Below are 27,297 nucleotides of genomic sequence, written 5' to 3' on the forward strand. Positions count from 1 at the left end.
GAAGCCGTGCCATTTCCAGGGTCTAGCCTAAATGCGTTGATTCACTTCAGGATCGGTATTGGCCTTCTCATGTTCACCAACAACGCAAACATCCCCCGTCTCAGCCCTTTGAATCTCAGCCCGCAGCAGAGCCAATCTTTTCCCGACGTGAATAATTTCACAAACGATGCGCGCCTCGATACCCTCCGGCACAGGACGGAGATAAGTGAGCTTGAGGTTGCGACTCACGCCGCCGAGGGAGAACTTGCCGGGCTGGGAGACGCCCAGGAGGATTGTCGTTGAGAGCACGTCGATGAGAGTTGCGGCGCATCCGCCGTGCAGGTTCCCCATGTAGTTGCTGAGGGCTGGGGTGATGTTGAGGAGGAAGGAGACCTTTGCCGGTGGGCCGCGGGTTGCGGACTCGAAGCGGAGGTTGCAGTCGCGGCCGTCGACGTCCCAGTGCTAGAAGGAATGTTAGCTGGGTTCATTGGCAGTAGCTGGTTTTCTGTGAAGGCTAGCTAGGCTAGATGCGACTTTGGACTCGCTCGGGACTGACCTCTTCATTGCCCAGGCCCATGCGACTTGTATACTCGAAGACAAGCTCTTCGAATTCGTCCAGCTGGCGCGCTGGGCGTTGGATTCCGGCTTCTGACATGGTGTATTTGTGTATTTGTTATGTAAAGAGGTTAGAAGAGAATGTAAACACCTGGAGAAGTGGAATGAACAAGTGTTCTATCTAAGGAGTCTATGAGGAAACCAACTTGAAATCGCGGCAGTTCCCCACAAGGTCAGCTCGGACAAGTTGGACCTCGGCTGAACACTGGAATATTTCAATATTACTAGTAGTAAGCTGCGTTGGTCGACAAAGATAGCCCGAGCATAGGTCAAACTGACCGAGTCAAACCGGTCTTATTCCGGGATTTCCCTGCAGTCCAACGCTATCATATCAGTCTTGTCTTGCGGCATCTTGTCGGTAATTGTGGTGGGAGGAGACTACGGAATACCGACGAAGTACTGACGGGGTATGTGAGCAGACATTGCCGACATACGAAGAAATTCCAACTTGTCGGACACTCTGGTTCCTGATATCGGTCCTTTATAGTTGCCCTGGCTCATATCTCTATTTTATCGACTTTATCTCCTACTCAAGATGCGCAAGGAGTCTGTCTCAGTCACAACTGCGCGTCACGCGTTGGTTGCCTCAGGCGCGCATCTCCGAGAAAGGGCGCTTGCCGAACCATCAACACTCCCTGTAGGTCGACAAACTCCGCAACCCCCAGCCATTGTCCCTAGCAACCCAGACGAATCGACTTCGGATTGATCACCCAGATAATATAACCACCCTATATCATCGCTGATTTCGATCTCGACCCCTTCCCGTCGAAGTTCGCCAATGCGCTTCTGCGAATAAACTCCTGGGCTCGGCATTGTTTGACCAGAACTATTTCACTCTTGATCTCAACTGCCCCTGCAATCGCACAGAACTCGGGAGGAAGTCAACAATAGCGAATCACTTCTATCTCCCAATCCTCCAATTCCTCCAACCCGCCCATCTACCAGAACACCAAGCGCAACGCCCAACATGAAAGATCCCCGAGCGTCGAAGCGGAGAAGAGTCTCCGAAGAACCCCCCGAAGATGGCGACGGAGATATCGCAATGGAAAGCGACGCTGCATACTCATCCCCTGCGGCTGTTGACGACTCTGAAGAAGACGAAGATTACCGCGGACCCCGACAATCGGCCTCACGACGTCGATCTACTCGTGGCGGAAACAAAAAGGTACCGGCCGGGTTAGAGGATGGCAGTGCACAACAACCAGAAACCCCCTCGAGAGGCACACGCACAAGTGGTCGCCAGCGCAAAACTCCTGCAAAGTACGAAGGCGATGCCCCGACCCCATCTTCGACTCGCAGGGCAGCTGCTACACCACGAAGTACCCGAGCGACGAAGAGTGCGCAGAAGTCCAGACAGAAGTCGCCGGCGGACGAGAACGACTCTGATCTTGACGTTGAGATGGAGTCGCCGAAACCCACGGCTTCGGTTTCTAGGACCAGGTCTCGACGGAGTACTGCTCGAGGAAGGACACAGCGCGGCGCAGACAATGAGGAACAGGAGAGATCCGCGTCGCCGGAATATCACGATGGACTGGATGATCTTGTCGCCATGCAACTCCAGCAGGGCCTCCAAAACCAGCCGGAGGTGCAAGAATTCGCCGAGGTAGTCGAGGAGGAGCCTCTTCCCGAGTATGTCGAGAAGATGCAAAATCTCTGCAAGGACGGCTACCACGATGAGATTCGTGCTCTTTCTACGGCCGTTTTGGAGAAACTCTCCGGCAAGCGACAGATTCCTCTCCAGGGTCTAGAAGCCGAGTATAACAAAGCCAACCACCTGATCGAACAAACAGTGACAGTTGGCGAGGGAAACTCGATGCTTCTTCTCGGCTCGCGTGGGTGTGGGAAAACAGCCATGATCGAAACGATCATTTCTTCGCTTGCGAAGGAACATAGCAAGGACTTCCATGTCGTTCGTTTGAATGGTTTCTTTCACACTGATGACCGCCTTGCTGTTCGTGAGATGTGGCGTCAACTTGGCCGTGAGACCAACACCGAGGACGATACTGCTAAAGTGAGCTCCCATGCCGACACTATGGCAACTCTATTGGCTCTCCTGTCTCATCCGGACGAGTTGTTTGGCGCTGCAGGGAATGGGAACGCGGTGACGGCGGCGAAATCGATTGTCATATTGCTGGACGAGTTTGATCTGTTCGTCACGCATCCCCGACAGACTTTGCTATATAACCTGTTCGATATTGCCCAGGCACGAAAGGCGCCTATCGCAGTCATTGGATTGACCACCAAGGTTGATGTCACCGAGATGCTGGAGAAGAGAGTCAAGAGTCGGTTCAGTCATCGATATGTCTACGTTCCGCTCCCGAGAACCTATGATATTTTTTCGGACATCTGCAAAGCGAGCCTAGATCTAGACGAGGACGAGGTGCAGCAGATCACAGACCTTCTTAGCTCTCAGAACACTGTTCTAGATAGCAATCGCTGGCAAACACTGCTTGGGGGGGTGGAAAGAATATTTAAAGGTATGGACAAGATTCGCGGCTAACAACCCTCTCTACTCAATCGCCCGGACTAATTCAGATTCACAGGAATTGTGGGAGGACAAAGATTTCCAATTCCACCTGAAGAGGATATACAACCAAACCAAATCCGTGAAGGAGTTCCTCACCAGTGCACTACTCCCCATCACCAATCTCCACCTCAGCACCCACGGTGTTGACGAACCGTCCATCCAAATCCCAGCCCCAAAGCACTTCAGCTCCCAATCCCTCTCCTGCCCTGACCCAGCTCCACTCCCATTCTCAACATCCGTATCCGCCTCATCAAGCTCCTCATCCCTTCCACTAGCCCTGCTAGTGGCCGCCACCCGCCTGGCGGCTCTCTTCGACCCCGGAAACGAAGGCATGCAAGCGCAGAGCCTGTCCCCACTTGCGCTCTCGTTCCCGGCAGCTTATGCGGAGTATGTGCGACTGCTCACTTCCGCTAAGACATCTGCCTCTGTATCTGGCGCGGCGGCTACGGCTGGCCGGGTCTGGGGGAGAGATGTTTCGAGAGAGGCGTGGGAGAAATTGGTTACTTGGGGTCTTGTTACTCCTGTTGGTTCTGGGAATGGAACTGCTGATGGTCAGATGTTTCGGGTTGAGATTAGTTATGAGGAGGTTATTGATATGGCTGGTTCTGGCGGCTCGCTAGGACAATGGTGGCGGGATGGTTGAGGACTTGGTTCATTGTTTTAACTGCATGTCTTTCATGCCAGTCTCAATAGAAGTGATATATCATAAACGTCCTTTGAACTTGAGAGTGGTGTACTTTCATAGTTTCAAGTTTGGAACTCGACGTCAGCCAGGCATTCCCGGTAGTCATAGGTACTCGGTACTACCTAGGTACTATGGTCAATACTTGTACTAGTAAAAGCATTGACTTCTCGAGATGCTATCTATGCCAGGCCTAGAAATGAACTACTAGTAAGGCTTCATTTCCTCATCGTGATAAATCAGTCCAAACCATATACTTGAAACAATATCCAAAACACTATAGTTACCACCACCAACCCCCACTGGCATCACGCAATAATCCAGACCAGCACAACGGCAATTGCCCCTCTCCCCAGCCAAGTACCGAACACGAGCATCACCAAGAAGTGATCCCAGCCCGTTTTACCTAATAGGTCAATCCAGCAATGATATATCACAAAAGCGCGGGAACCTATCAGAGACGCCGTGCCATGTTCCCTTCCGCCCTGCGCCTCGTTTAGGGTATAGATCCGAGAACCGCTCGAGACCTTCCCAAACTTAGATCGAGTCATCTGCTACTGTACCGCAGATCTTTGCTACGACCTCGAGCGTTCGGACACGCGATCTCCAACCGTTGGTTTTGTCTCTTGGGCTGGACACTTTTCTCATTGGTAGTGCTGGTGTTCATCCATTCACTGTGGGAGTCATGAACTTTGAACCCGGGAATCACACTGGCGAATTCAATTATTCGGGCTCGCCCTTGCCTTGGTTTATGCACCTTGCCGCGTTCTGTGAGCTACCTGTTGCCACTGAAAGCCAACTTGAGGAGAGCAGAGGTCCAGGCCCGTGTAGATGGATGTTTTTTACTATTCTTCGCTCTTCTGCCTAGATGTGAGAAGTTTATGTGGTTGCATACTGCCTACTAGTAGGTACATAATACATTTCCAAGCTAGGTAGGTGGATGGTAATACTATGTTGTTGTGGCGAATACCCAACCATCTGTTCATCTGCATGATTAGAGGCTTGGCTTCACATGGTGTTCTTCAGGTTTGTACTGGGCTGTTCAAGTTGGTTGTTCGATTAGACGGCCCTGGAGTATGAGACACTGCGGGAAATAGATCCAGCATAGTATTGAACCTGGAGTGATTTACTAATTCCCTCGGCAAGAACCCCAGACACACAACTTTGAAAAATAACCCCAGAGACAAGAATCCAATACCAGGTAAACCCCAGTTGCAAGATACTCACCAGAAAATCAACTGCCGAGCGACCGGGACCGAGAAGCGTTACTGCACGTTCCATGCATGACCGGGAAGATGGTCATGTAAGATGGCGCAAACCCCACGGGAAGGCAAAAGTTCTCTACAGACTGTAAACTACTAGTAAAGATGCTTGCTCCACCCTGCTCATTCGTGTCCCTTGCCCTGTCTCGACCGCACAGAAAGCAATAAGCGTGGCTAGATATTGGCTGTGCTGGGACACCCGGCAAATGTTGCTGTCCATCCACTTCCATGTGCATACATATGCCATGTGTCCGAAAAAAGAAAAGAAGAAACCCAAAACCGAGATGACAGGTCACATACATGTGTGTTTTGCTGGCATGCACGTTATCCAGTTCATTACTTTTACTAACTCAAATCTTTAGCCTGAACGGGGAGTGAGTTTTGGGGGCTTGCAGGGCGATCACGATGGACTCCATCTTTACAGGGCCGGAACCTTGGAATGGAATGAGCATATTACGCTGCATGCAGGACACCGAGAACTGGGGTACCATGTATGTACTGTACACTGGCACCGACGCTGGTATATGTACCCTCCCAATCTGCGGGAGGAGTTTCGATGTACTGTGCTGGCTGGCTGGCGCCCTTTCCTTACCTAGAGACTACACCACGGCTACTCCATCTCCCGAGAAATCAGTCTTGTATGACTTTAGAACTCAGATGAGCCGTTTCCATTCTTGGCCGGCATCCACCCATCTATCTCTGTCTCTCCTCAGCCTCCATTTGGTAATTGGTCGAAGGATACCAGCGCGGGGATCTGCAACCTTGAAGAGTATCCTATCTCGTTTGGTTTACCTATCGTGCAAAACTCAAAGGCTGCATCCTCGCGTGCGAATCTTGTGGGGCGACTTATGTTTATGAAAGTTTGCGTTTTTGTGTGCGTGTCCACGGTACTAACTGCAACTGCTGCTGGGAGGGTCGGAGGACACCAGGACTTGACGGGTTAGATTTAGTACTTTTAGTCCATTTCCCGCCAAAGCACGACTCCACAGTTCTGCAGGACTCGCATGGCGGTTTCTCTTTCAAGGTTCTTCATACCCACACATCGGCACACACTCGAGCGAGGGCATAAAATCATGCAGGACCTTGTACATATGTAATAAATGTCCGCTCCGCGTCCCGTAAAATCCACACAGGGGGGGGTTTCTCGGATGTAGCTGAACAAGCCGTTGCAAATCCATCCAGTCAGTGCAGCGGCCAAGGTTACAGCCTGCAGATCCCATATTCTGGTTCCCGACGCCAGAATCCCGGGCGTCGGTCGAAAATAGACACCGAAAAGTGAGCTAAAGGTGCCGAAAAGAGAGAGAGAGAGAGAAACGAAATGGGAACGCCCCTCCCTGTATCAGTGTACAAGCATAGACAAGGCGTGCGAGCTGCAGCAGCCCGTGAAAACAACCGCTCTCCGCGTGTCAAGTCTAGCCCTTTGGAAATAGACCGGACCATAATTAGAGGCCCGAGAGGCAATGGTTGGAATTGCATTTGGGCAGAGCCATGCAGAGAAGAGCGGGGGGGGAGGCAAAAATGAGAAAGGAGTGGTGTAGTGTACATTACATAGGTGCAGTCGGCGCGGAGGCAAGAATCCACCCATCGTGCAGACTAAACACAGAAACCTATACGTGTGCGACATTGATGATCCCATTATGGGCCCTGGTCTTCGCAAGCCCGGGATTCGGGCAGCACATACCCTCGAATGATCGGCATAGTGCAGCCGTGTTGTGGTGATGTGGTGATGGGGCTTGTGCGGTGTGTGTATGTGTGTCCGCGGCGATAAGAGGACCGGGTGAAGGGATCGCGGGTTCAATCGTTTAGGACAAGCTCCAAAACAAGACGTAGTGTCATGCAATGTAGCCGGAGAATCAACCAAAAAAAAGACGCACGCGGACATACATACAGTAGTGAAGAAGACTGGCAAAACGGCAAAACGCGTTGGGTTAGTTAGTGCTGTTTCTTGCTGCAGAACCCGGACGGCGGCCACCGGCGTCGTCGCAGGCTACCGAAATGACAACCCCGCTTTCAATGTTGCAGATGAAGACTTTCGTTTTCGGTTAAGCTTGGTTTCTCTATGAGCTATGTACACTCCGTGCGTACGGGGTACAGTAGAGCAGATTTGCATGCCAACTCCAAGCCGGGAAGTTGTGTTCACGGATCTTCCGTGGGGGACACTGAGGGAATAATTGTCGCATTGCTATCCCGCCGAGAGACCATGGACCTTACTGGCGAGTTGTCTGTTTCCCCGCATATGCAAAAACAACACAATATGAAGGGGACGGCAAGCGGAGGAATGTGGCATGTTGGCTGGAAGAGCTCCATGGGCAATTCGGAGTTACGGGCCGTGGAATCGGAGCTGTGCTAGCAGCTAACTACCGACAATCTGAGATTACATCTGACTATGACTCTGCTGGTCTGATGAAAGGAGATATTGAGATTGGCTGGCGAATCAAAAGCTAATTCCCAAATTGCTTATCCTGATTTGGTTTCGCGGCGACGATCAACATCATCCCGGTCATGCAGAATGTACTAGAGTAGGATAAGTTGACAGGGGACCACTAAGGCCGGTCCGGCGTCATTAAGACCCATTAAGACCCATGCTTGAAACAGCCATGTCATAGGTGCTTGCGGCTAGTTGACAAGGTGATTGTTTCATCAGCATGCCATTCTGATAGTAGCTGTTGCTTCGTGGTCGGAGGCGCCAAGACAGACATATTAAATGGCGTCAACAATCTGCATCCTTGTTTAGGAATTGGAGACAGAAGAGAAGAGCATGTGTCCGGTATATAAAGTGCATGTCCACGGTCGCGGGGTAAACAAATATATTGATAGACCGTATAGTCCTTAGACGAGACGTGGTAGAACACTATTCAGCGAGTATGGCTCCATCTCAACAGACGCGCGTAACCCAAATTGGCAACGGTATTTCCCTATCATTGGGGATATCGTCTACATTTCGTTCCAAGATTATACATAGCCGACGAAGCGAGGTCGTTGGGTTCTGGCCCCCAACCAGGGCCAATGGACTAAGCTCGATTAGGGCAATTGACCTGCATCAACACTGCAGCGACGAAACACCGAGTCAACTAGATGACCCAATGAACAAAGCTGATTCTGCAGGAGCTGTACATAGCAAGTTGACATACATACATGGGGGGGGGGGAAAACACGCCTCATGCACTGTAACGTAAAAGGAGATTAAAATGACCTAATGGTTGGGGTGTTCCCGACAACCTTCAGACATACTTTCAGGCCACATGGGTGATAGATCCACCGCAATGCAAGTGATGGAGAAATCACGATCATCAACGGGCACCGCTAGTTGCGGAAGCTTTTTCTGGGTCGTTCTGCCCTGTACGGAGTACGCGGAAAAAAAGGTGTCTGCCATGTTTTTTGTAGATCATCTGCCACGTGGATTTGGTCTTCCCGTGTGGTCCTCTGCCGTGTCAGGATCAGGATTAGTGGAGAAGGAAAAGGTAATTGAGGAGATTTCCTGTTCCTGTACTCCGTATTCCGTAGAGACGGTGAGAAACTCTGGTACATATTTTGATAGTATATAGCTATTGAATCATACACTGGAACCGAATACAGCAAAGGTAGAATTTAAAGCCCCGGTCGCATAGCGTTCACCTCGGCTCCGAAGGGTCGGATAATTTCGCCGTGTCTAATTTTTCGGGCGCAGGGTCCTAAAAGTATGTACTCCGTAGCTTAGTACAGATGCGCCATACAGAGGGCTCCATTTAAGAAAAAAAATTCCCCGATGACAGATTGTGCCAATCTACGAAGTAAGATATAAGCGATATACGTAGATGTACCTCGGGATTGTAAGGCTGTTGCCGCCAAGCCAAGCTTGATTGTGCGGTCCCAAAAATCAGATTCAGGAACCAAAGCCAAAATTTTCTATTCCTGCCTTGTTTCTTTTTTGTGGTTTTGAGTGTCAGTGCGTAAATAGCGTACCTTTCTTTGATTTCCGAAAGCGATTGTTTCAGCTCGCCCAAATGCGCCCGAAAAAAAAACGGACAAATTTCGGTGGATCCGACGGGCCCTTCTTAGCGTGTTCGAAAATGCTTCTGGAAGGTTTCTAGCGTGGAAATCTCGCCACGCGGATTTCGCCGTATCAAAGCAGCCACAGAGTCTGATTCAGGAGACTTTTGTTGATGTTGCAAGTGGCTTTTCAAGATTCATGTCTGAATGGTTCGGAGATCAGAGAAAATATTACCAGAGTTTGATCAAATGCGGATTCGTGTTCCATCATACACAAAGAATGATGATGAAGAGTCAATGACGTGATCTATCTCTCGCAGACTTTGGCCGCATCGAGTATGGTGGATCGATTTCTTCCTGGTCTTGTACCATGGCATGCTTTGTTACTTACCGTTTTGGGATTACCTGCGGATCGTCCCGACACCGATCTGCGTATGGAGTTACGCAATACGAATATTACCATACGGTAACTAGCGAGGGTGTATACTAGGATGGAGTAGAGTACATCCCACTCTGCCCTAGGGTATATCTCTCGTCTACTGTTAGTACTCCGTAGTATGTTAGAAAGTCCCCTCCCTCCCTTTGGCCGGAGCCTCCAAGGAACTTCGGTCATTCAAGCCGAATACACACGGTCTACAGCTCCCCCTCCCCGAATTTTAAGGAAGTCCGATCGATAATCCGTACTCCGTTCTTCGTACCATGTCTCCAAAATCCTTAGGTCCTTGGGCTTTTCTCGAATCCCTGGTTGGTTTCAGGGGGAGGACCGTGAGCTTGATCATTCAGCTACCACATCTACGAAGAAAAGGGGTGAAGATGAATAAACCACTCCCTCGTAAAACTCATCGCGACTATCGGAAATAGTGTCCAAGATATTTAGAGGTCTACATGGGTCTAGCCATTGGAAAAACGATAAGAAAACTTCTACACTATAGCCTAGCCATGCGTGCCCAATCGTGACTATGGAACTGGCGTTGGTCTGACTCAGATCCAGATACAGCAGGAAAAGATAACTATGTACGCTAACCCAAGCGTGCAAGCCACATGGCCGAGGATACTAAACGCAAAGGGCTCCTTGAAGACCGAAAACGGACTAGTCCCCCCTTAGCTCAAAACTCTCCTCGCGATGAGAGAGTTTGGGGCTATTCGGATCTGCCTTTTCACGAGTCAGTCGAGGCGATGCAAGGCCGGCCCCCAGTTTTCCCACGTGGAAAAGGTCCCCACTTCGCGCTGCGAGAAACTTGATCGACCTGGGTACATACCGAGTACATGCATGCTGTTTTGCATAGACTCAAACTCATGCCACGGAAGTCCTTTTGACCGAATACATTCGTTCGCAAGACCGAGAGTGTATGGTGGAGAGGAGCTTTATCTCACGCGCGGATGGAAACAGAAACAAATCACTCTATCTGCTTCGCTGATAGACAATCTAAGGAATTCCATATCCGAGCTGCCCCAAGATCCAAAATAGAAATCCACCAGCCAAGCCATGATTCAGCCAACAAGCAAATGCCGAGAGAGGATTTCCGGCCCGGCCTCGGCCGTCGATAGTTGCCACAAGGCCAAGTCAGACTCGGAGCTTGACTCCATACCGGTTGCAGGTAAAATCCTCCGAATAGAACTATCTATCCGAGGAAGTCATGACGCGGGTCCCAAACCCACAATTTTACGAAGCCACATTCCCGCGAGGGCGCGGGCGCGGGCGCGGGTGCGGCTGTTTTTTTGTCGTGTCTAGATTGCATGATGGCCATAAGATGGAATCTGCGCTGCGACCTCCTACCTGGAGGCAAGGGAGAATCAAGCGGTGACTGGTCGGGATGGGGTTTCCTGTGCGACGCTGAGCTGGAGCCAATTCGCCCAGCATCCCTGGGTAGGAGAACTAGTACTGCGTATGTTTGTATGGTTGACACGGAGTCAAGAACAAGGTTACCGATTTCCCCAGTTATCCAGAGTATAATGGACGAGGGTTTAAGACAATTCAAATTCCAGTCGCAGATCCCCCAGGCATCGAAGGATACCAGATAAACTAGTTCAAGTTGGTGCCTTGGTAAGTACGGTACTGCGTCCTGCGTACTCCGTACAGGGAAAATGTGTTCTAGTTTTATGATTATTAATTATCGCCTTCAAGCCATAAGCCATGCTAGCTCTAGAATGCAAGCTATTGTCATGGTTTTTTTTTTTACCGTCTCTTTTGTTTCGGCCCTACCTGTCACTCATGAGTCCCCAGACCCCTGAACCACTCGGGTCGCAGGCGGTGGTGACCTGCATGAATCCTCGTCGCGTGGCGGTCAGGGATGTTGGATACGTACGATACGGAAAAGAGGGTCCCGTTACGGTATATCATACAATACACAGTACCGATTTGTACACCACGTACACAGTACGGAGCGGAGTATCCATACCTTTCTATTGTCATAGTGGATTATGTAGGAATGCCTCTTAGTCAGAGCAGTTACAATGCCAAGAGATTAATCAAAATCTCCAGACGAACGATCGGCGGTCCTGAGGATCACTGGGCCTTTGACTTTGGACCTGGTGCCGTTGAACTATCTGACCGCAACTCCCGTCCATGGAGAATTATCCTGAATAGACCTAGCGGGGGGGGTCCTCAATTTTTTTCCCATTTTCCACTGGCATTGATAGCCCACTTCTGCCAGAGGTAAATGGTTAGATTGGCCGTGATAACGGCGAGTCGGGCGGAAGCGATATCGGTCATTTTTTATTTTCTTTCTTGCTGCATACCATTTTGACGCTAATCTTTCCTTCCTCCACTTCTCTCTTACAGTAGTGGTGCTTCTACTGTTGTATTTTACGAGGAACTCCGTAGTGGCTGTGGTTGTGGTATTATTGAATGCCAAGGTTTCTATAGTCTCATTGCCCAACCATGGCACGATCGCTCCATGGATTCTCCCCCCTGGCTATTACTAGTTAGGCTACCATTCAGCCCTTTCTTTGTTTTCCTTGGTGGTGGCTCGTGTACGGGATCCTTCGGCAATGTTTCGGGGTTTAGGTTTGAGATATGACAGCGCGATATGCTGGGCTGGGCGTGTCTCGGAATTTGGGGGCCGATTTACACAACTCTCCGTCAATTGAGGCTGCTTTTGTCCCGCCCGCCATGACAGGGCTGAGCTGTAGACGTTGGCGTTGGCGATGGCGTTGGCGTTGGCCCCCTTCCAATCGGCCCCCAACGAACCCGAACCCAGGCTGAGGTGCGAAACTACGTATCAATTCCCCTTTCGGAAACAGTGCTTGACTTTCGTGTCTGCAAGCCTTGCGATCGGTCCGCATCGTTTCCACGTGGCAGGCCCTCTGAGATCGAGCCATCGATACATAGTACTATATGTACACCCTGTCAGGTCGCGAGTACGAAGAGGGCGGCAGTGATGCATCCAAAACGCCCCGATCTGCATGGAAGATTCTATCTACAGTAGGAGTCTCGCATCCTCCAGGATTGGCCCCCTTTGAAAAGTGTAATATGTCTGTGTCCCTCATTTCTCTTCCCCTCCCCGCGGAGCTGGAGCTGAAGGCAGCGTTTGTCCAAGCGCGCTTTATCCGTCCAATCCTTGATCGGCTCGGCTTCTGGCGGATGGGCTTGTTAGGGCACACGTTCGCGTGATGGCTCTACCTGGGTTTGGTTGGCTGGTGAGCTGGGCACAGCCTCTGCAATCATTTGGGTGACGTGTCTGACAGGTCTTTCTTCTCGAAACCAAAGGCATCGTGTTTAATTGATCCGTATAATGGGGACAGTTGAGTCGGTTAGTGTGGAGTATCTGACGTGTTGGGGTTCAGGCCCCAAGAAGTGCGCGAGGGGCGGTACGGAAAGGACAGGAGCCCGCAATGAATCGCGCCATCCTGTCATAATCATATCCATATCTGGCGGCGGTGCCTGGAAGAGACGATGAGGCTCTCGAACGACAGGACGCCTAATTTTACTCCGCAATAGGTAAGGGGGGCGGCGGTTCCGAAGACTGACAGCTGATAAGAACCCTTTTTTTTGAATTTATCCAAGAAAAAAGAAAGAGGCAGTTCAGTAGTCTGTATACTAGGTCTTCCGGAGTGACCGGGGTTAGCGATCGGCGGACCAGTCATTGGTCGGAGCCCATGCCCCCCTCGTATCCTTTAGAATGATCTGAGTCTGGGGGAAATTAGACAGGTTAGTTCTTAGGTCGCCTAGTGTCTGTGCGCCGGTGCATCGATTCCTTTTGCTGCAAATGCAAGCGCAAGTCACTGAACGCCAGTACTTACGCGAGACTGCGCAAACAAAGAAGACTGCCGAGCTGCCCCTGACGCTAACGCTAGCCAGCAGCCCAAGTAGCTATCCGAAAGGGCCCAAAACGGTTGGGGCAATGAAACAAACGGCTTGTCCAGACACGAACCATTGACTAGGATAGCAGGCTAAATGGACTAGGGACCCAAGAACCCAAAAAAAAAAAGCTAGAAAGCAAGGCAGAGGGACAACACCAGGCCGCGCCGGGCAGAAAGAAGCGAAAGGCCTCAGGCGCACAGGCGCTAAGCTCCAACAGGACTCCACGTGTGTCCACGTGGTCCACCACATGGGCCATGGCGAAGACGCCTGGAAAAGTCGTGGAAAAGCGGTGGAAGCGTGAAAGGATGTGGGCATTTTGGGCTCAGCCACGCGGGGAGGGGCCACAATCTGGTTTCGAGCCCGAAACACTGGTGGCTCGAACTTGAACTAGAACTAAACTGGGGACAAAGAACAAGTGGAGCCTCTCTGATCGGAGTTGTCTGCGAAAGCGTCTTCCGTTGTCCGTTGTCCGTTGTCCACTGTGTCCGCGCTGAGTTTTGTTGCACCCGCCGTGAAACATGTGACGCCTCATCAGCACGGGATCAAGCGCGACCAGCCGGCAGTTTCGAGACAGGTTCACTTACCGTGTGAATCATCACGGAAAATAATCGGAGGATACAAGAATCAGATTCAAAGGTAGGCTAGGCTCGACTCCGATAAGTCAGGAGATCGGATCGAAGGGAACCTTGGATAAAACACCCCTTTGCCACCACCTTCTCCCCGATAAAGTTCTTGGTATGTATCAAACGGGTGTCGGAGACGGAGAAGAGTGTGGGAGAGGGCCGGATTTCCCACGTGGGCTCGAAGCTTTCACTGCTGGACAAGAGGCACTATTTCCCGATCAGGGTCTAGGGCCGAAAGACGAGGTGGAAGTGGAGGAGCATGAGTGGAGGGGAGGGGAAAGAAAGAGGCAGAGTCCGGAGTAGGTGGAGCAAGTTGGTCGGAAGAGTATCCAATGATAGATGAGAAGCCCTGAAGATTCGGATCACCTTGTTTTCTGCCAGTGATATGATAGGGGGCACTTACTACATCCAGTTAAGTTCAGCCCCTTCAAGCCAAGCCTGAGAGTTTGCGGAGAGGGGGTTTCCCGTCTTGGTGATCATCTGTACGTATATACAGTATTGTACAATACTGTATTCCGTATTGTATACCGGTAGGATCGGCGGATCTGTTCGGCCTCGCGTGTTTCCCTGGGTCAACCACAGTTGAGTCGTGAAATCATTGACTGTGGATGCGTACTACAGTACTATACAGTATGTATTCCGTACAGAGGACTACTACTAGTATGTACCATGCTTTCTTTTTTCTTCCAAGGTTGTTGGTTCAAGTGGAGGGTTCCTAAAGGTTGATGATCTCCGTGTTCCACTAGCCTTTAGGGAGAAGGGTATTTGGAATTATCGCCCGATAAGCAGGAGCCTCCACAGGAGCCTCCACAGGAGCCTCCCTGGAAACCATCTGGTAATTATTGAACAATTAATGTATGATTAATATATTATTCTCCCCCTCTCTTCCCCTAGGGTTGAGAAGATCATTGCCCCAACCGGATTGGGTTGGCATGATCGGAGGTATGCCACATGCCAAGCCATGTGGGATTCACCTACACTCTTACATACTGTAACTGCTAGGTGATAGAATAATGAATAATGAGTAGAAGAGACTACTAGCATGATGCTAATTGTACGAGCACATACTCTCAGCCAAGTAAAGTAAGAATACCGCTGTGTACTAGTACTAGTACTAGTAATACGGCGTACGAAAGGAACCCACCGATCTTCACCATGAGGCAATCCCTTCCCTTGGCCCACGTTGCGACGATGCAGCACACCAAACTCTTTCCGGCCGAGCTCACGCGTGGGCTGTGGGTCATGGATGACAGGCCGAATGGCTGTAATTCTTCACAAGGGGGCTTGAGGGGCATATCACAATGGATTTTCTTTTTTCTTCTTTTTCTTTTTTTTTCCCTTTTATTTTATTTTATTTCCCATTTTTTATTCATTATTATTATTATTTTTCGGCTTGCCCTTGTCTTGACTTCCCCCTTGGCTCGTTTCAAGCCCTTCCCCCTCCCCTCTTTTTTTGTTTTCCATTCCTTCTTATTATTTGAGAAAGGGAGAAAGAGAAAAAAAAATTGGAAACTTATAGTGTATATTTCACAATTTCCCAACCACCCCCTTCATACAAACCCATTCCACACGCCCCTCCCACCTCCCCTCCTCTTTCTCTCTCCCGACTGTACGGAGTAAAGGGAGTTCCACACCCTAATTTTTGGGTTTTTTATTTTTATTTTTTTATTTTATTTTATTCCCTTTTTTTTTTATTACAATCTTCCCCTTTTGATGTACAGATCATTTGGTATCATCAGGGCTTGATTGACTTACCCACTTTTCACACTCTTCCCGAAGTCTGGTTCACCCAAAAGGCAGCAAAACCATTCAATGCCAACCCTACCCTCCGTGAACCACTACCGAGAAGAATCTCTTCCTTCCCTTCCTCCTCAATCCTACTCACGCACTATCTCACCATTCGCCGACCCCCCAGCGACCAATCCAGCTCCAACTTCTTCAAATCCGCCTTCTACCTTCTCGGGGTCAGTCGTCGGTTCTATATCTCGTCGCAACCGCCGCTCGTTTGCCGCTATAGCACAACGAACTTCCAGCGCCTTTGCCAGTCTCTCCACCATCGGAACACCGACTATAGGAACCAACACTTTACGGTCTTCCGCTTCCAACAGCAGTCTCGCGAAACAGATTCGACCCGCGAGCACTACCCCCTTGACCCCGCCATTCTCCGACGAAGACACCTACGATCAATTGTCGGGCCTTTCGCGATCTGGTTCCCCGGAACCTCAAACCATTCATAAAAGACGCCTGACTCTACAGCGCGTTCCGACTCCCCCTCTCGAAGTTCGTCCTGTGCATCCGGGCTTTGCGCCAGCCGCGCCTCCTCCCAAAATGCATCAGACTTCGTCCCGCCTATTGCGTATGACCGAGGATGACAGACCATTCACCAAGGTAGGTTGGAAAGAATAGGATTGACAATTGTGGAGGAAATATGGCAATTGGATGCTTACACTGGTTTTTCTATAGGATTTCATGGACCTCTTCTCCACCTTAATGGTGAGTTTGAAGTTGGACTCCCACCGGGTCCGCTTCACGAGATACGACCACACCTTTACTTCGGAAGAAGCGATCAACAATTTGGGATCTCTGAAGTTCTCCCAATCGAACCGCATGCCCGACCCCAAAGATCCCTCGCGCATTGTCACCACTACCACTACCACCACTTTCTCCATGGCCAAAGAAATGGCTCGTTCCGTCTGCCAGCGCTTTGTGGACGCGCGTTTCATTGAATCGGTTGATGGCAAGGCCTTGCCAATTTTCCCTCTCAAGGGCGCCCTTTTCCAACTTACCCCCAAGGGAATCAACATTCTGCAGCGCTTTTGTCAACGGAACGGTATCACCGCTCGTCACGTGATGGATGTGTTGGAGTCGCCCCGCAACACGATGCAATTGGTGAACCTGGAGCGCGACACCGAGAGCGATAAGCTGTCACACGACAGAGCCACCGTCGAAGTCATCTTCCGCCGTTTCGCTGGCCAAGATGGTCCTAACATCAAGAGCAGCATTTCCACATCAGACTCCGACTCATTGAGTGATTATTCGAACGGCATTGTGGGTGTGAAGATGGCTCGGGAGCGCAAGTTGCAGGATGGCAAGCTTTACAGCAACACTTTCACCGGAAAGGGTGCCGTCGACTGGTTGATGGATTGCTCAACGACAATTGAGCGCCGGGAGACTTGTTTGATCGCAGAATTGTTCCTCAAGTACGGCCTTATCACGATGATTCAGGATGACAAGTCCTTCCCCGACTCCGATGTCGTCTTCCAACCGTCAAAATACGCCATCTACTGCATCACCGAGCGAGGCCAGCGCGTCTGTGGATGGATTGCCCGTGAAAAGTCCCAGAACACCACCACCACTTCCTACGACAACCGTGGCATGCCCCGCGATTCCAACAACGCTCGTTTGACACATATCCTGGGAGATCCCGCTCTCCGTCTCCTTTTCCGCGAATTCTTGCGCTACTCTCTGTGCGAAGAGAACTTATCATTTTACCTCGACGTGTCTGAGTTCACTGCCAGCTATCACAAGTCCGAGAAGGCCGGTGCCTTCACCAAGGTGGACTCTGTTCGGGAAACGCTGGCAGCCGCTTATGGTACGTTATTTCCTTTAGCGCCTCCTCTTTCTAGTCAATGGTTTCTAACATGTAACAGGTCTGTACAACGCGTTCTTAGCTCCCGGGTCCCCCTGTGAATTGAACATCGACCACGCCCTGCGCAACAGTCTCGCCAGCCGTATGACCAAGGCCGTGGGTGACGACGAGTCGATGTTCAAGAGTCTGCAGGAGGTGGTGCACTTGTTCGAGCTTGCCCAGACCTCTGTCTTCAAGCTGATGTCTAGTGTATGTCCATTCTGGAACCTTCAATTCCAATTCCAATATTCCGTTGTTGCATGCTAACTTTGATTCCCAGGACTCCGTTCCCAAATTCCTCCGTGATCCCAAGTACTCGGTGGTCCTCCAAGAACACGATGTGGACATTTTCGGCGGGTCGCGCTCATACTCACCGACACCCGGCGGTCCGGAACGCAGCATGAGCCGCTCTGCACGCTCATGACAATCACCGCGAGCCAGTGTCGACGTTACTTGCAACACAGCAAACAGAGACCGGCTTCGTCGTGATTCGAACCCATTCAACACCCCTGCCATCTTTTAAACAGCCAAGCTTCAACGCTTCTGCGGTCTCAGATCAGAGTTTCGCGGATGCGATATGGGCCAATCGAGTCCTATCCGCTCCCGATACCTGTGTGACTGCAACGCGGTAATCACACCCGCGACAGGGGTTGTTTGTGTCTTCATGTCTTGTCTCCGAGAAAGGAAATAAGGAGGTGTCTCTCTTCCTTCTTCCTTTTCTTTCCGGAACATTATTTCATCAATCTCGTCATGATCGTTTCCGAACCACGAAACCTTTTTTCCCATTTTGCTTCATATCGCATGCAGCTTGGAACCCCGCGCCACACCGGAATTTACCCTTTTGGGAGTATGGTTTGACACCGGGTTTCCGGGCTGTCATTTTTCTCATTCCGTTTTTAATTTGCCTCGCCACGAGATTCTCCTTTTGTCCCCCCTCTCGATGAAAGACGTTACGATCGATGCCTCATGTTATAGAGAAGGTCCGGTTTGGGAACCACTTGTAATATTCGGATGACGTTTTTCTTTTCCCCCTCCCGTTGCATCTCAGACACGATATCCCGATCATTTCATTCACACCACCTCACCCTCTTCCACGATGGGGCTTTGAACGAGCCAAACGACGGAAGGAAACCAACAACACTCGCCGAAAGAAAAATAAAAGAAAAAGAATACAAAAAGGAAGAAGAAAATATCTCAGCACCAAAGACCCCGGTGGTTGACTCTCGACTCGTCCCATGCCTTCAGTTGTTTTGTTTGAGCATCAGACACGGCGTTTTTTTTTTCCTCATTTCATTTCATTAATCTGCATGTTTTCATTTTCTTTACTCACACTTTTCATTTCCATTTCTTCCTTGCATGATCCTCAAGCATTTTATTTCCTATCTGTTCTCATCACTGTGTGTGGCACTGCATTGTTTCTTTTGGGCACAGCGTGTGAGTTCTGGTCTTCTTTGTATGTCATATTATCTCGGTTCCGACGGGAATTGCAATGGACATGACGATCTTATAAGCATCTACCTTCTGCCTGTAACTGTAAATTGTAAATTGTCAACTGTGCCTGAACCTGTCAACTCCTGACTGTCGATTCATGACTCGGAATCCATGGATGGTGTTGATATCGTGTGTGCTCGTTAACTTTCTGGGATAATCTTTAATCTGAGATCTCATAAACTCAGGTGAATAGTGAGCTGTACTTCTGTTAGCAACCTATTCCCGCTACTAGTAACTACTCATATTCCTAGCATGCATTACAAGGGAAATGTCGAGAAGATCGAGAAAATGGTATAATTCCCCTTTCCCTTCAACGCACGTGTTCGCTCCTCCAATCAAACCAAATGACTCTGCATGCATAGTACTTCATCTTCTCCGAAGTGTATCCCGGACTTCCAACCAGATGCTCTCCTCACCCGTATCGGAATGTGAATGGCTTCAGTAATTATCTGGACATTTGGAAATCCAAATAGGAAATCCTTCCCAACCGCCGGGATTATAGTTCCACTGTCGTCATTCGCAATTGGGGGACTAAGTGGGGCGATGTATAGTACCTTTGTTGAAGATAGGATGCTGGATGCATGCACGGCAAGATTTAGACTTCATCAGGGACGGCCATGTGTGCAGTACTATAAATAAGAACAATATACTGATACAGACCAAATTGGAATCCATTCAAAGGCGCTTTTTAACGGATGAAGAGAACTATTTAATCAATTCACTATTTCCAAGGGACATGAGATGATCGAAAAAATGGGGGAAAGGTCATTATGCCACGCCTAGTCTCAGCCAAGTATAGAGAGTCCGAGTCCCAGAGATGGCCACATACTAGTAGTAGCCGTCGAGAAGGCCTTTCGGGGTTGGAATGAAGTGGTAGCTACTATTGCCAACGATGTAATTAGGGAGATCGCAAACAGACCGTAGTCCCGATTACCCTGAAAAGCAAGCCCACAGATACCAGAAACCCTCGCAACAAGTCCGAGAAAAGAGAGAGAAAAACTCTCCAAGAAAAGGATATACCAGTATGGAAGCACTGTTTTATTACACACCGAATACAACGCCGAAAAACTCGAACCAAGCACCCCCCAGTGTCATATGTCATCAGATTCCAGATAGAAAGATGGAGCAAAAGAAAACGAGTCGAGATCCAGAATGTAGGAAAGGCAGGGGAATCGGGAGAACCAAAAGAGATAAACTGAAGAATGGAGAAGGAAAGAAAGAAAGAGGCAAAGTGGATGGTTATGTTACTTGGATCCCCAACCACGAAGCTTCATTCCCTCCTCAATAGCCGTCCAAATACCCTCCACAACCTCGCGATCTCTCCAGCGCCCTGAACCCTGAATCCCACCCTTCTCATCCCACCGCTCAACAGCGAAACTATTCACGCCACGGCCCCATCCCTTCACGGACGCAGGGATCTCCTCGCCTCGCCAGCCAACATGGATACCCGTCGCATGCTTGAACAGCTCCGGCGGCGAAGACCACTTATAAGACTTGAACTGCCAGGTCTGGCCCGTTGTGAAAACAGCCACCAGCCGCGACCAGTACTCCGGCTTGAAGTTAGTCGTGCCGTCGACGAGGATGAATTTAGTTGGCTTGGGGCCGCGGCCACCGCCGTGCGAACCGATCGAGGTAGCGTTTGGATTGGAGGGGTCCGACTTGATGCGGAGCGGACGCTTGATCTCCATGAAATTGGCATCGGTCGACATGCTGAGCGTTGGGTGGTCGGGTGGGACGAAGATTCCTTCGCCGAGGAAGGATTTGATATTCGACATGCGGATGAGAGATGAGGCGGATGGGGAGAGGAGGATGATGGGGTCGGGGCGGGAGCTGGGCTTGCGCGATGGCATGGAGAGGCCCGCTGACGGCGCCGGCACCAGTGCGGAGTTCTTGCTGCCTGGCTTTACGCCTGCTTGGCCGGGGCGATTGCGGTTTCGGTCGAGGAAGAGCTCGGCGCTTTTCCGGACGTGCGAGAAGTCCTGTTTGGTGGTATTGTGATTAGTGGTCTTTCGCGGGTGAGGGTGCCAATTGAGGCAGGTTCTCCGAACAGAGGACTTACGGTTGGTTTGATTCCTCGTAGGACTGTGTTTCGATCTCCGGTCTTTCGTTCGCCGTTGTAGATCTCCTGTAGTCGGGGGTCGATTGTCTTTTGTGCGCGACTTCCGTGAGCTCCTGTCGTTACGGCTCCGACGGGTCCACTGGGGACTGATGAGATGCCCCCAGTAGCCCCGGAGGCAATTCCAGCCGCAGCATCCGATTGAACGGCACCTGCGGCGACGGCTGCTTCTGCGGCGGCGGCAGCGCCTTCCAAAGGCTTGATATATTCGCTCGTAGCGTCGGCGCCTTCTAGCCAGGTGAGGAGATCCAGTCGCTCGACGAAGACCAGGATCTGGACCTGTGTGTCATCGCCTTCCTTTGACTTGAGAGCTTCATTGAGTTCCTGCGCCGATGCGATATATTCGGGAATAGCGACGTCTTTCTTCTGCCACGCGAAAAAGATGCTGCGCAGGTCGACGGGGGAGCTGGTGGATGCGGAGACGAATCGCGTCGGTGTTGAAAGGGCGATGACTTGTGGAGAGGGTTGCGAGAAGAATAGGTGTGTTGCTTGGGCTAGATCCTCTGTGGCTTGCTCGTTGGTGAGCTCCGAAGAGGTCGTCGGGGTTGGGAGGCTGCCGGAGGCGATAGCGCGCCGAAGTGAGAGGAGAGGGTCCTGCAGAGCAGGATCGACCGCGGCCATAGTTGGTATTGGTGGTCCGGCTGGCCTGAAAGAGGCTTCAATCGGGCTGATGGAAATGGAAGGGAGATTGCGATTCCGAAGTTGTTCGTTGCGGCGGACTCGAGGTGAAGCTCGGTTGCTCACGTGATCTGGTATAGACTGGTATAGATCGGGTTTTCTTAACAGCAGATTCACTTGAGGTAAGATTTCGCTCGTTTAACTAATTTTTGGATTATCAAATTGATAGAACTAAGGAAATTTCATAAACGGCCTATCCACCCTAATTCACTCCACTTTAAACTGAACTGACTATTATCAACTCACGCAACGCATCGCAGGGCTGATGTACCGCCACATCCAGCCCCATGCACCAAGAAGTGCCGTGATTCCAGTAAACAAAATAAGGGCACCATATTGAGTTCCAAATCCCGATCTAGAAACTTGATCACGAGAGTCACCGATTGAACCCTGTTGAATCAATACGGAACTGAGAGGCCCGCTGATGACATTTCCAATTCCTCTGCCTCCAGCAAGCAGACCAAATACCAACCCCGTTTCCATCGAGGAAGAAGAATCATCTCTGATTTTTGTGATGATGCCCGACCAGGTAGAGCTAAATCCGCCGGCGAAGAAACCATAAAATATCGAAAAGACCGTGAGCAATGCTAAGGCTGTCTGAGACGAACCATCATCTGAAGATGATGCCATCCCCCAGAAAAGGAAGACAGACAACGCCGATCCTAGCGATGAGAGGAGTAGAATATTAGTGACAGCGAAGCGGTCACAAAGAATTCCGAGTGTAATGCCACCGAAGACAGAGGTGGCGTTGAAGAGCGAAACGAGCATAGTGCCCATAGTCGGGGACAGCCCGATTGTACTTGTTGAATATGTTGGAAGATAAGTTGTTGGGAGGAAGTATCCAAAGCTCTGGATGATGTTACCAACTTGAAGCATCCAAAAGGTGCCCAGCTTGAGAAATCCTAGGTCGAGACGGCGGACTGATGCCGAGGGAGAAATTGGAATTCGAGGTTTCATGAATGGCAGCGATAGAAGGGTTGAGATCAACTGGGTTCCCAGGTAAGCACATATTTTGAGAAATCTTCGGAAAGCCCACAAAGTAAGAGAGGAGTCCTACCGTGATGACTGTCCAAGCTCTGAGTGTTGTGCTTGAACCAAATCGAACCAAACAGCTCGCTGCAATAAAAGGCAGAACTACTCCGGTGATACTTTTCGCAGCCCACATAGTTCCTAGCGCAAGACCCTTCCTCCGCACAAACCATTGATCCAAGTAGAGGGATGATGGGCTGAAGAGTAGTCCGTTGCCAATGGCACACATCACACCCTGTGTCGCGATCAAGTGCCATACATTTTGCGAGAAAGATGAGAGTAGAGACCCAATGACAGTGATAACAAGTCCAGCTGGAGCACAGTAGGTTTGCAGTCGGGGATACCGAGTCAGCAGGGTAAAAGTGATGGGCGAAAGAAGATATAGTAGGCCCTAAAGAATGGGTGAGACATAGATCGGTCTAGCTCTCGACGCATTTGGCATACAGTTGAGGTAGTGCCCACGGTAGCCAAATCACCCTTGTTACCCTTGAGGACATTATGAGTGGTGTAGTATTCTTGGAAGACTCCGAAAACCGAAGAGAAACCTAGAATACGGGTTAGTGAATGCTAGTCTTTGGACTCTGTCCATGGCCCACCCCAGACTGGTAACTGAATCAAACAGCAAGATGCGAGCATCAGCCAGGCTGCCCGGCCACCATCTGCCGGAAGCAAAGCGAGCTGTTCGATCTCGGAGGTTATATCATCTCCGGACCGGTGAGATCGGATCTCATGTAGGGCGACAGGCTCTCGGTCGGAAGCATTCATGGTCGCGGTGCAATACCTATCTCGGAGTTCGTTGAAATGATGAAGAGGACAAAAGGATCCAAGATCCAAGAACTTGAAAGAATCGGGCTCTCACTTGAAGTCTCGTATGCATATTTGCCTATTCAGGATAATCCCTTGATGATCTGGTTGGGTTGACTCATCTTGCAGTTGGGCCTATGACGACGCGACGGACTTCGTGCCGACGCAAAAATGGAGCTTATTGCAGCCCCGATGTTGCATCTGATAGGGCGATATCTGTCCATCGGAGGCTACAAGGTGGAAATCCGACTTGGGATTTCGCTCTTGTTCCCTCAAAACATGAAACGAACTTTAAGTGGTTGATTGTCGGTCCATTGAATGATACATAAAATAATACATGAATGCAACTAGAACATATTTGGTTCATCAGGCTCTTTGTCATAGGGCAAAGAGCCGGAAAGTCCGGTGGTATGCAAGCAAGTACTAGTAAGTTGAGCTCGCAGTCAATATATTCAGACATAGAGTCCACACATGGCGATCATAACCAAATTAGAATCATCAGAGGAATTGACGTCGCCCACGAATCCCATATAACCATTCTCAACCTGTGCCATTGCGACAGGAGTCGAATCCTTGAGAACAGTCCAAGCCGGTTCCGGTTGCTCATCAGACATTTCGTCCTCATCATGATCCTGCTTGCGCTTAACGATATGCTGCAGACGATACCAGGAAGCATCACCGACATTTTTCAAATGGACGGCCTTTGCGAAGTGCGTGACGGGTAAAATTTCCGTGATCTCTTTGGGAAGGAAGTCGGAGTTCAGGTAGGACTGGCAAAGATCGAAAGATTCATATTCCCATTCTAGACCAGCCCTTGAGAAGAACGTGCGAAAGTTTTCCGCCCGAAGTCGACAGCTGAAGTGTCCCATACAAATTGCGGTTCCTCCATTTTGCATGTAACGAATGACGGCACCCCACACCGCTGAGAATCTGGGAGTTGAAAGGGCGTGTTATTCATAGCATGTAGGAGAAGAGGACTACATAGTGTAGAGGGGCCATGGAGGCCTGTGGTCCAGATTCCCTGAGCCCAGGCCTCAGGCTACGAAAAATTTTAACGCGAATGCTCTAGAGTAAATTGACCACCGTGATAGACTCAACTCTCTTCTACGCTTGTATTTCCGCAGTACCCTTTTGAATTTCTAGGTGCTATGTCATACATAAAGTATTGGCAGTCCGGTTATAGATTACTTTCTCTAAACTTAATACCACAAATTGACATAGTATGGGCTTTAGAAGACATCAGGATTCAACACTCAATCCAATCTTATGCCACGTACTTTGGGCTATTACTATATACTGTTAGATTCAAGTTGGTTCCAAAGGACACTAATTCATGTAGGTCTCTACAGCTACCCTAAGTAATTGCTCAGCTGGTCATAGATATCCATATTTTTCTAACTCGGTTGGAAATTCGGCAGGAGCATCCCCCATGGTTCCGATGTATAAGTGCATAGGTGACTGCCACAAACCGCGCCTTTGCAGCATCGTCGCTCTTTCTTCAACTCATTTGTTCGAAGCCTGTCCTAGCCTTACCCCCTTCACTACCGTATCTCCTGACAACAAAATGTACCATGGTCTTCAATGTTTTCCCACTTATTTTCGCTGTGAGTCTCTTCTTTCTTATTTCCTCTCCTCCATACCCACATCCTCCCTTCTCACTGCTATAACTGATTTTACCATGGCTCCAGCGCTCACTACATTGAAGACAACCGGCATTGCCGTCGGTATCGTCGGCGCTCTCGTCACCCTGATCGTCGCAGCGTACAAGTTTCGGAAGTGGCTGGCAATTTGGTGCTCCGCGCAGGTCGACCGCAGCTCTCGCAACCGGGCGTCTGACGCCTTCATCCAGCTGGCTGTGATTGCCGCGCGCAATCCCGGGTCTGTTCCCACTTGACTTGTCTCGCTGACGTTCTGAATAGCACAGTAGGATCGAGGTGTCGACGGGGCGGCATTCTTCTCGATAAACTGGGCTTTTCGGATTGCATAACGACATCAGGGTGCTAGCAGCACCGATTCCCATTGTGGGTTTGCGCTGAAGACATTTGTAAGTCTTCTATAACCGTGTTTTCAACTGATCTGGGTATCAATAGGGCGAGGTGGCGGTGGAGGAGAGGCCACACACCGGCGACGAGCTCACCCTTCTATGTAGGGCCGGTGACTAGTAGCCTTCGGGTGAAGCCAAGATGAGCTCTCATGTACATAATTTCTTGCACCTTAGATAGTAGTTCCTTTCGCAATATCTCACGCAAGTGCTCTTTGTTGTTCATCAAACCCATGATCCCTTTGAGCTTTATTACTGGAGTGCCCAGCATGGTTGATATGTTGTACATTTTCGGAGAAGCGCATATTGATGAGTATTGGAACTGGTTCGCGAGGGGTCAAGTGATAACAGAAGATTTGAAAACAGATATGGAACCATTGAAAGAGCAACAGAAGTATATCAATCTGGAAAGCTTCTGCAATTCGTAATATTTGGGATTCGAGGTAGGCTTCTTGTAGGTCAGAAAAGATCTACAGACTAGACGAATGAGAGCTCAAACTTGTATGGCAGGATTCTTCATCAAACAGCAGAAAGAGCTATCATTTGAAAGCAAATTTTCAAAAATTGAATAAATTCAAACACACAGAAAGGAGGGACCTTCATCTTATAAGCTGAAGTCAAAAGAAACAACGATCACCAGTGACTCTCCATAATAAAACTTGCAGCTTTACATCGAGGCCTCCCATCCACATCTTCAAGGTCCATCCCTTGCAAGGCCCCAGTCTTTCAAGCAAGAGGAGTAGACTGTCCTGAGGACTATTGACTTTCTAGACATCGAAGCCACCATATATTCTTCTAGGTCAATACTCGCAAGCAACAAATAATCTTCTTATGGCTAAACTAGTTCGATCAACAAAAACAGCCTTCAAAGACGATTTTCTCAGGCCCAGTCAAACTCCCCCAGAGGATTCTATCTTGCTTTCCAGTTTATCGATCCGTTTCGATAACATGTGAAGCTGCCGTAGGCTAGTGTGAGCTATTGCCAGTCATAGCGATATTAGAATTCCTGAAACTACCTAGATATAACATACCTCAATTACATGGTATATGGCAAGAATGGATAGTAGAATGAAGGTTACCGGCTCCAGAATTTGCCAGGCATCCATTTTGGTAGCGTTGAAGTTAAATTTGTATAAAATTCTAAGCTCGAAGAGATTTTTGTCGAGCTATAGGAGGTAGAAAGATGTATTGCCGATATAAAATTCGTCTATTAAGAATGAGAGATGAAGTGATCAGATGATCAGAGAAAGGATATTCTTGCAGTTAGAAATTTTATCGCAAGCGATACTGGACCGAATCCATTTAAGGAGCAGCGGTACAGACTAGAGAGAGGCATCACTATGATGGATCAGGCCTGTTAGCCAAGCCTTATACTATGTGCAATACATGGAAAACGAAAGTTTCCCTTTTGAGGTTCATTTTCAAAACCTCTCAAGGGGTGACGTGATGTTTTGTCATATATTTGAATTTTTTTTCTCGCGGAGCTTGGTGATCCGTATCAATAGCAGAAATGCCTCACCTGCAGCGAGCAAGAGGGGGGAGGGACGAAG

The 27,297-nt window shown here is 49.7% G+C and overlaps 6 protein-coding genes across 6 annotated transcripts; 3 read left to right on the forward strand and 3 right to left on the reverse strand.

Moving 5' to 3' along the window:
* Positions 1–27: 27 nt before the first annotated feature.
* N7533_012367 (PaaI family thioesterase) lies at positions 28–634 on the reverse strand (the record flags this gene model as incomplete). Its single annotated transcript, XM_057109017.1, has 2 exons — positions 28–441; positions 536–634. 2 exons carry the CDS (start codon positions 632–634, stop codon positions 28–30), a joined length of 513 nt encoding a protein of 170 aa, XP_056954118.1.
* Positions 635–1,561: 927 nt separating this feature from the next.
* Positions 1,562–3,764, forward strand: N7533_012368 (origin recognition complex subunit 4; the record flags this gene model as incomplete). Its single annotated transcript, XM_057109018.1, has 2 exons — positions 1,562–3,052; positions 3,138–3,764. 2 exons carry the CDS (start codon positions 1,562–1,564, stop codon positions 3,762–3,764), a joined length of 2,118 nt encoding a protein of 705 aa, XP_056954119.1.
* A 12,008-nt stretch (positions 3,765–15,772) lies between these two features.
* Positions 15,773–18,012, forward strand: flbA (developmental regulator FlbA; the record flags this gene model as incomplete). The annotated part of the gene is made up of 4 exons (XM_057109019.1): positions 15,773–16,348; positions 16,424–17,552; positions 17,611–17,798; positions 17,869–18,012. 4 exons carry the CDS (start codon positions 15,773–15,775, stop codon positions 18,010–18,012), a joined length of 2,037 nt encoding a protein of 678 aa, XP_056954120.1.
* A 2,311-nt stretch (positions 18,013–20,323) lies between these two features.
* N7533_012370 (Major facilitator superfamily domain general substrate transporter) lies at positions 20,324–22,830 on the reverse strand (the record flags this gene model as incomplete). The annotated part of the gene is made up of 3 exons (XM_057109020.1): positions 20,324–21,058; positions 21,139–21,954; positions 22,120–22,830. The coding sequence occupies 3 exons, from the start codon at positions 22,828–22,830 to the stop codon at positions 20,324–20,326; spliced, it is 2,262 nt and encodes a 753-aa protein (XP_056954121.1).
* A 1,328-nt stretch (positions 22,831–24,158) lies between these two features.
* N7533_012371 (uncharacterized protein) lies at positions 24,159–24,602 on the reverse strand (the record flags this gene model as incomplete). The annotated part of the gene is made up of 1 exon (XM_057109021.1): positions 24,159–24,602. One exon carries the CDS (start codon positions 24,600–24,602, stop codon positions 24,159–24,161), a length of 444 nt encoding a protein of 147 aa, XP_056954122.1.
* A 782-nt stretch (positions 24,603–25,384) lies between these two features.
* Positions 25,385–25,868, forward strand: N7533_012372 (uncharacterized protein; the record flags this gene model as incomplete). Its single annotated transcript, XM_057109022.1, has 3 exons — positions 25,385–25,584; positions 25,711–25,750; positions 25,797–25,868. 3 exons carry the CDS (start codon positions 25,385–25,387, stop codon positions 25,866–25,868), a joined length of 312 nt encoding a protein of 103 aa, XP_056954123.1.
* Positions 25,869–27,297: the final 1,429 nt, after the last annotated feature.

This window comes from Penicillium manginii (assembly GCF_028828005.1).
Source record: "Penicillium manginii strain IBT 31320 chromosome Unknown utg000009l:1.0-3297300.0:1.0-3298630.0, whole genome shotgun sequence".
NCBI classification, from domain to species: Eukaryota; Fungi; Ascomycota; class Eurotiomycetes; order Eurotiales; family Aspergillaceae; genus Penicillium; species Penicillium manginii.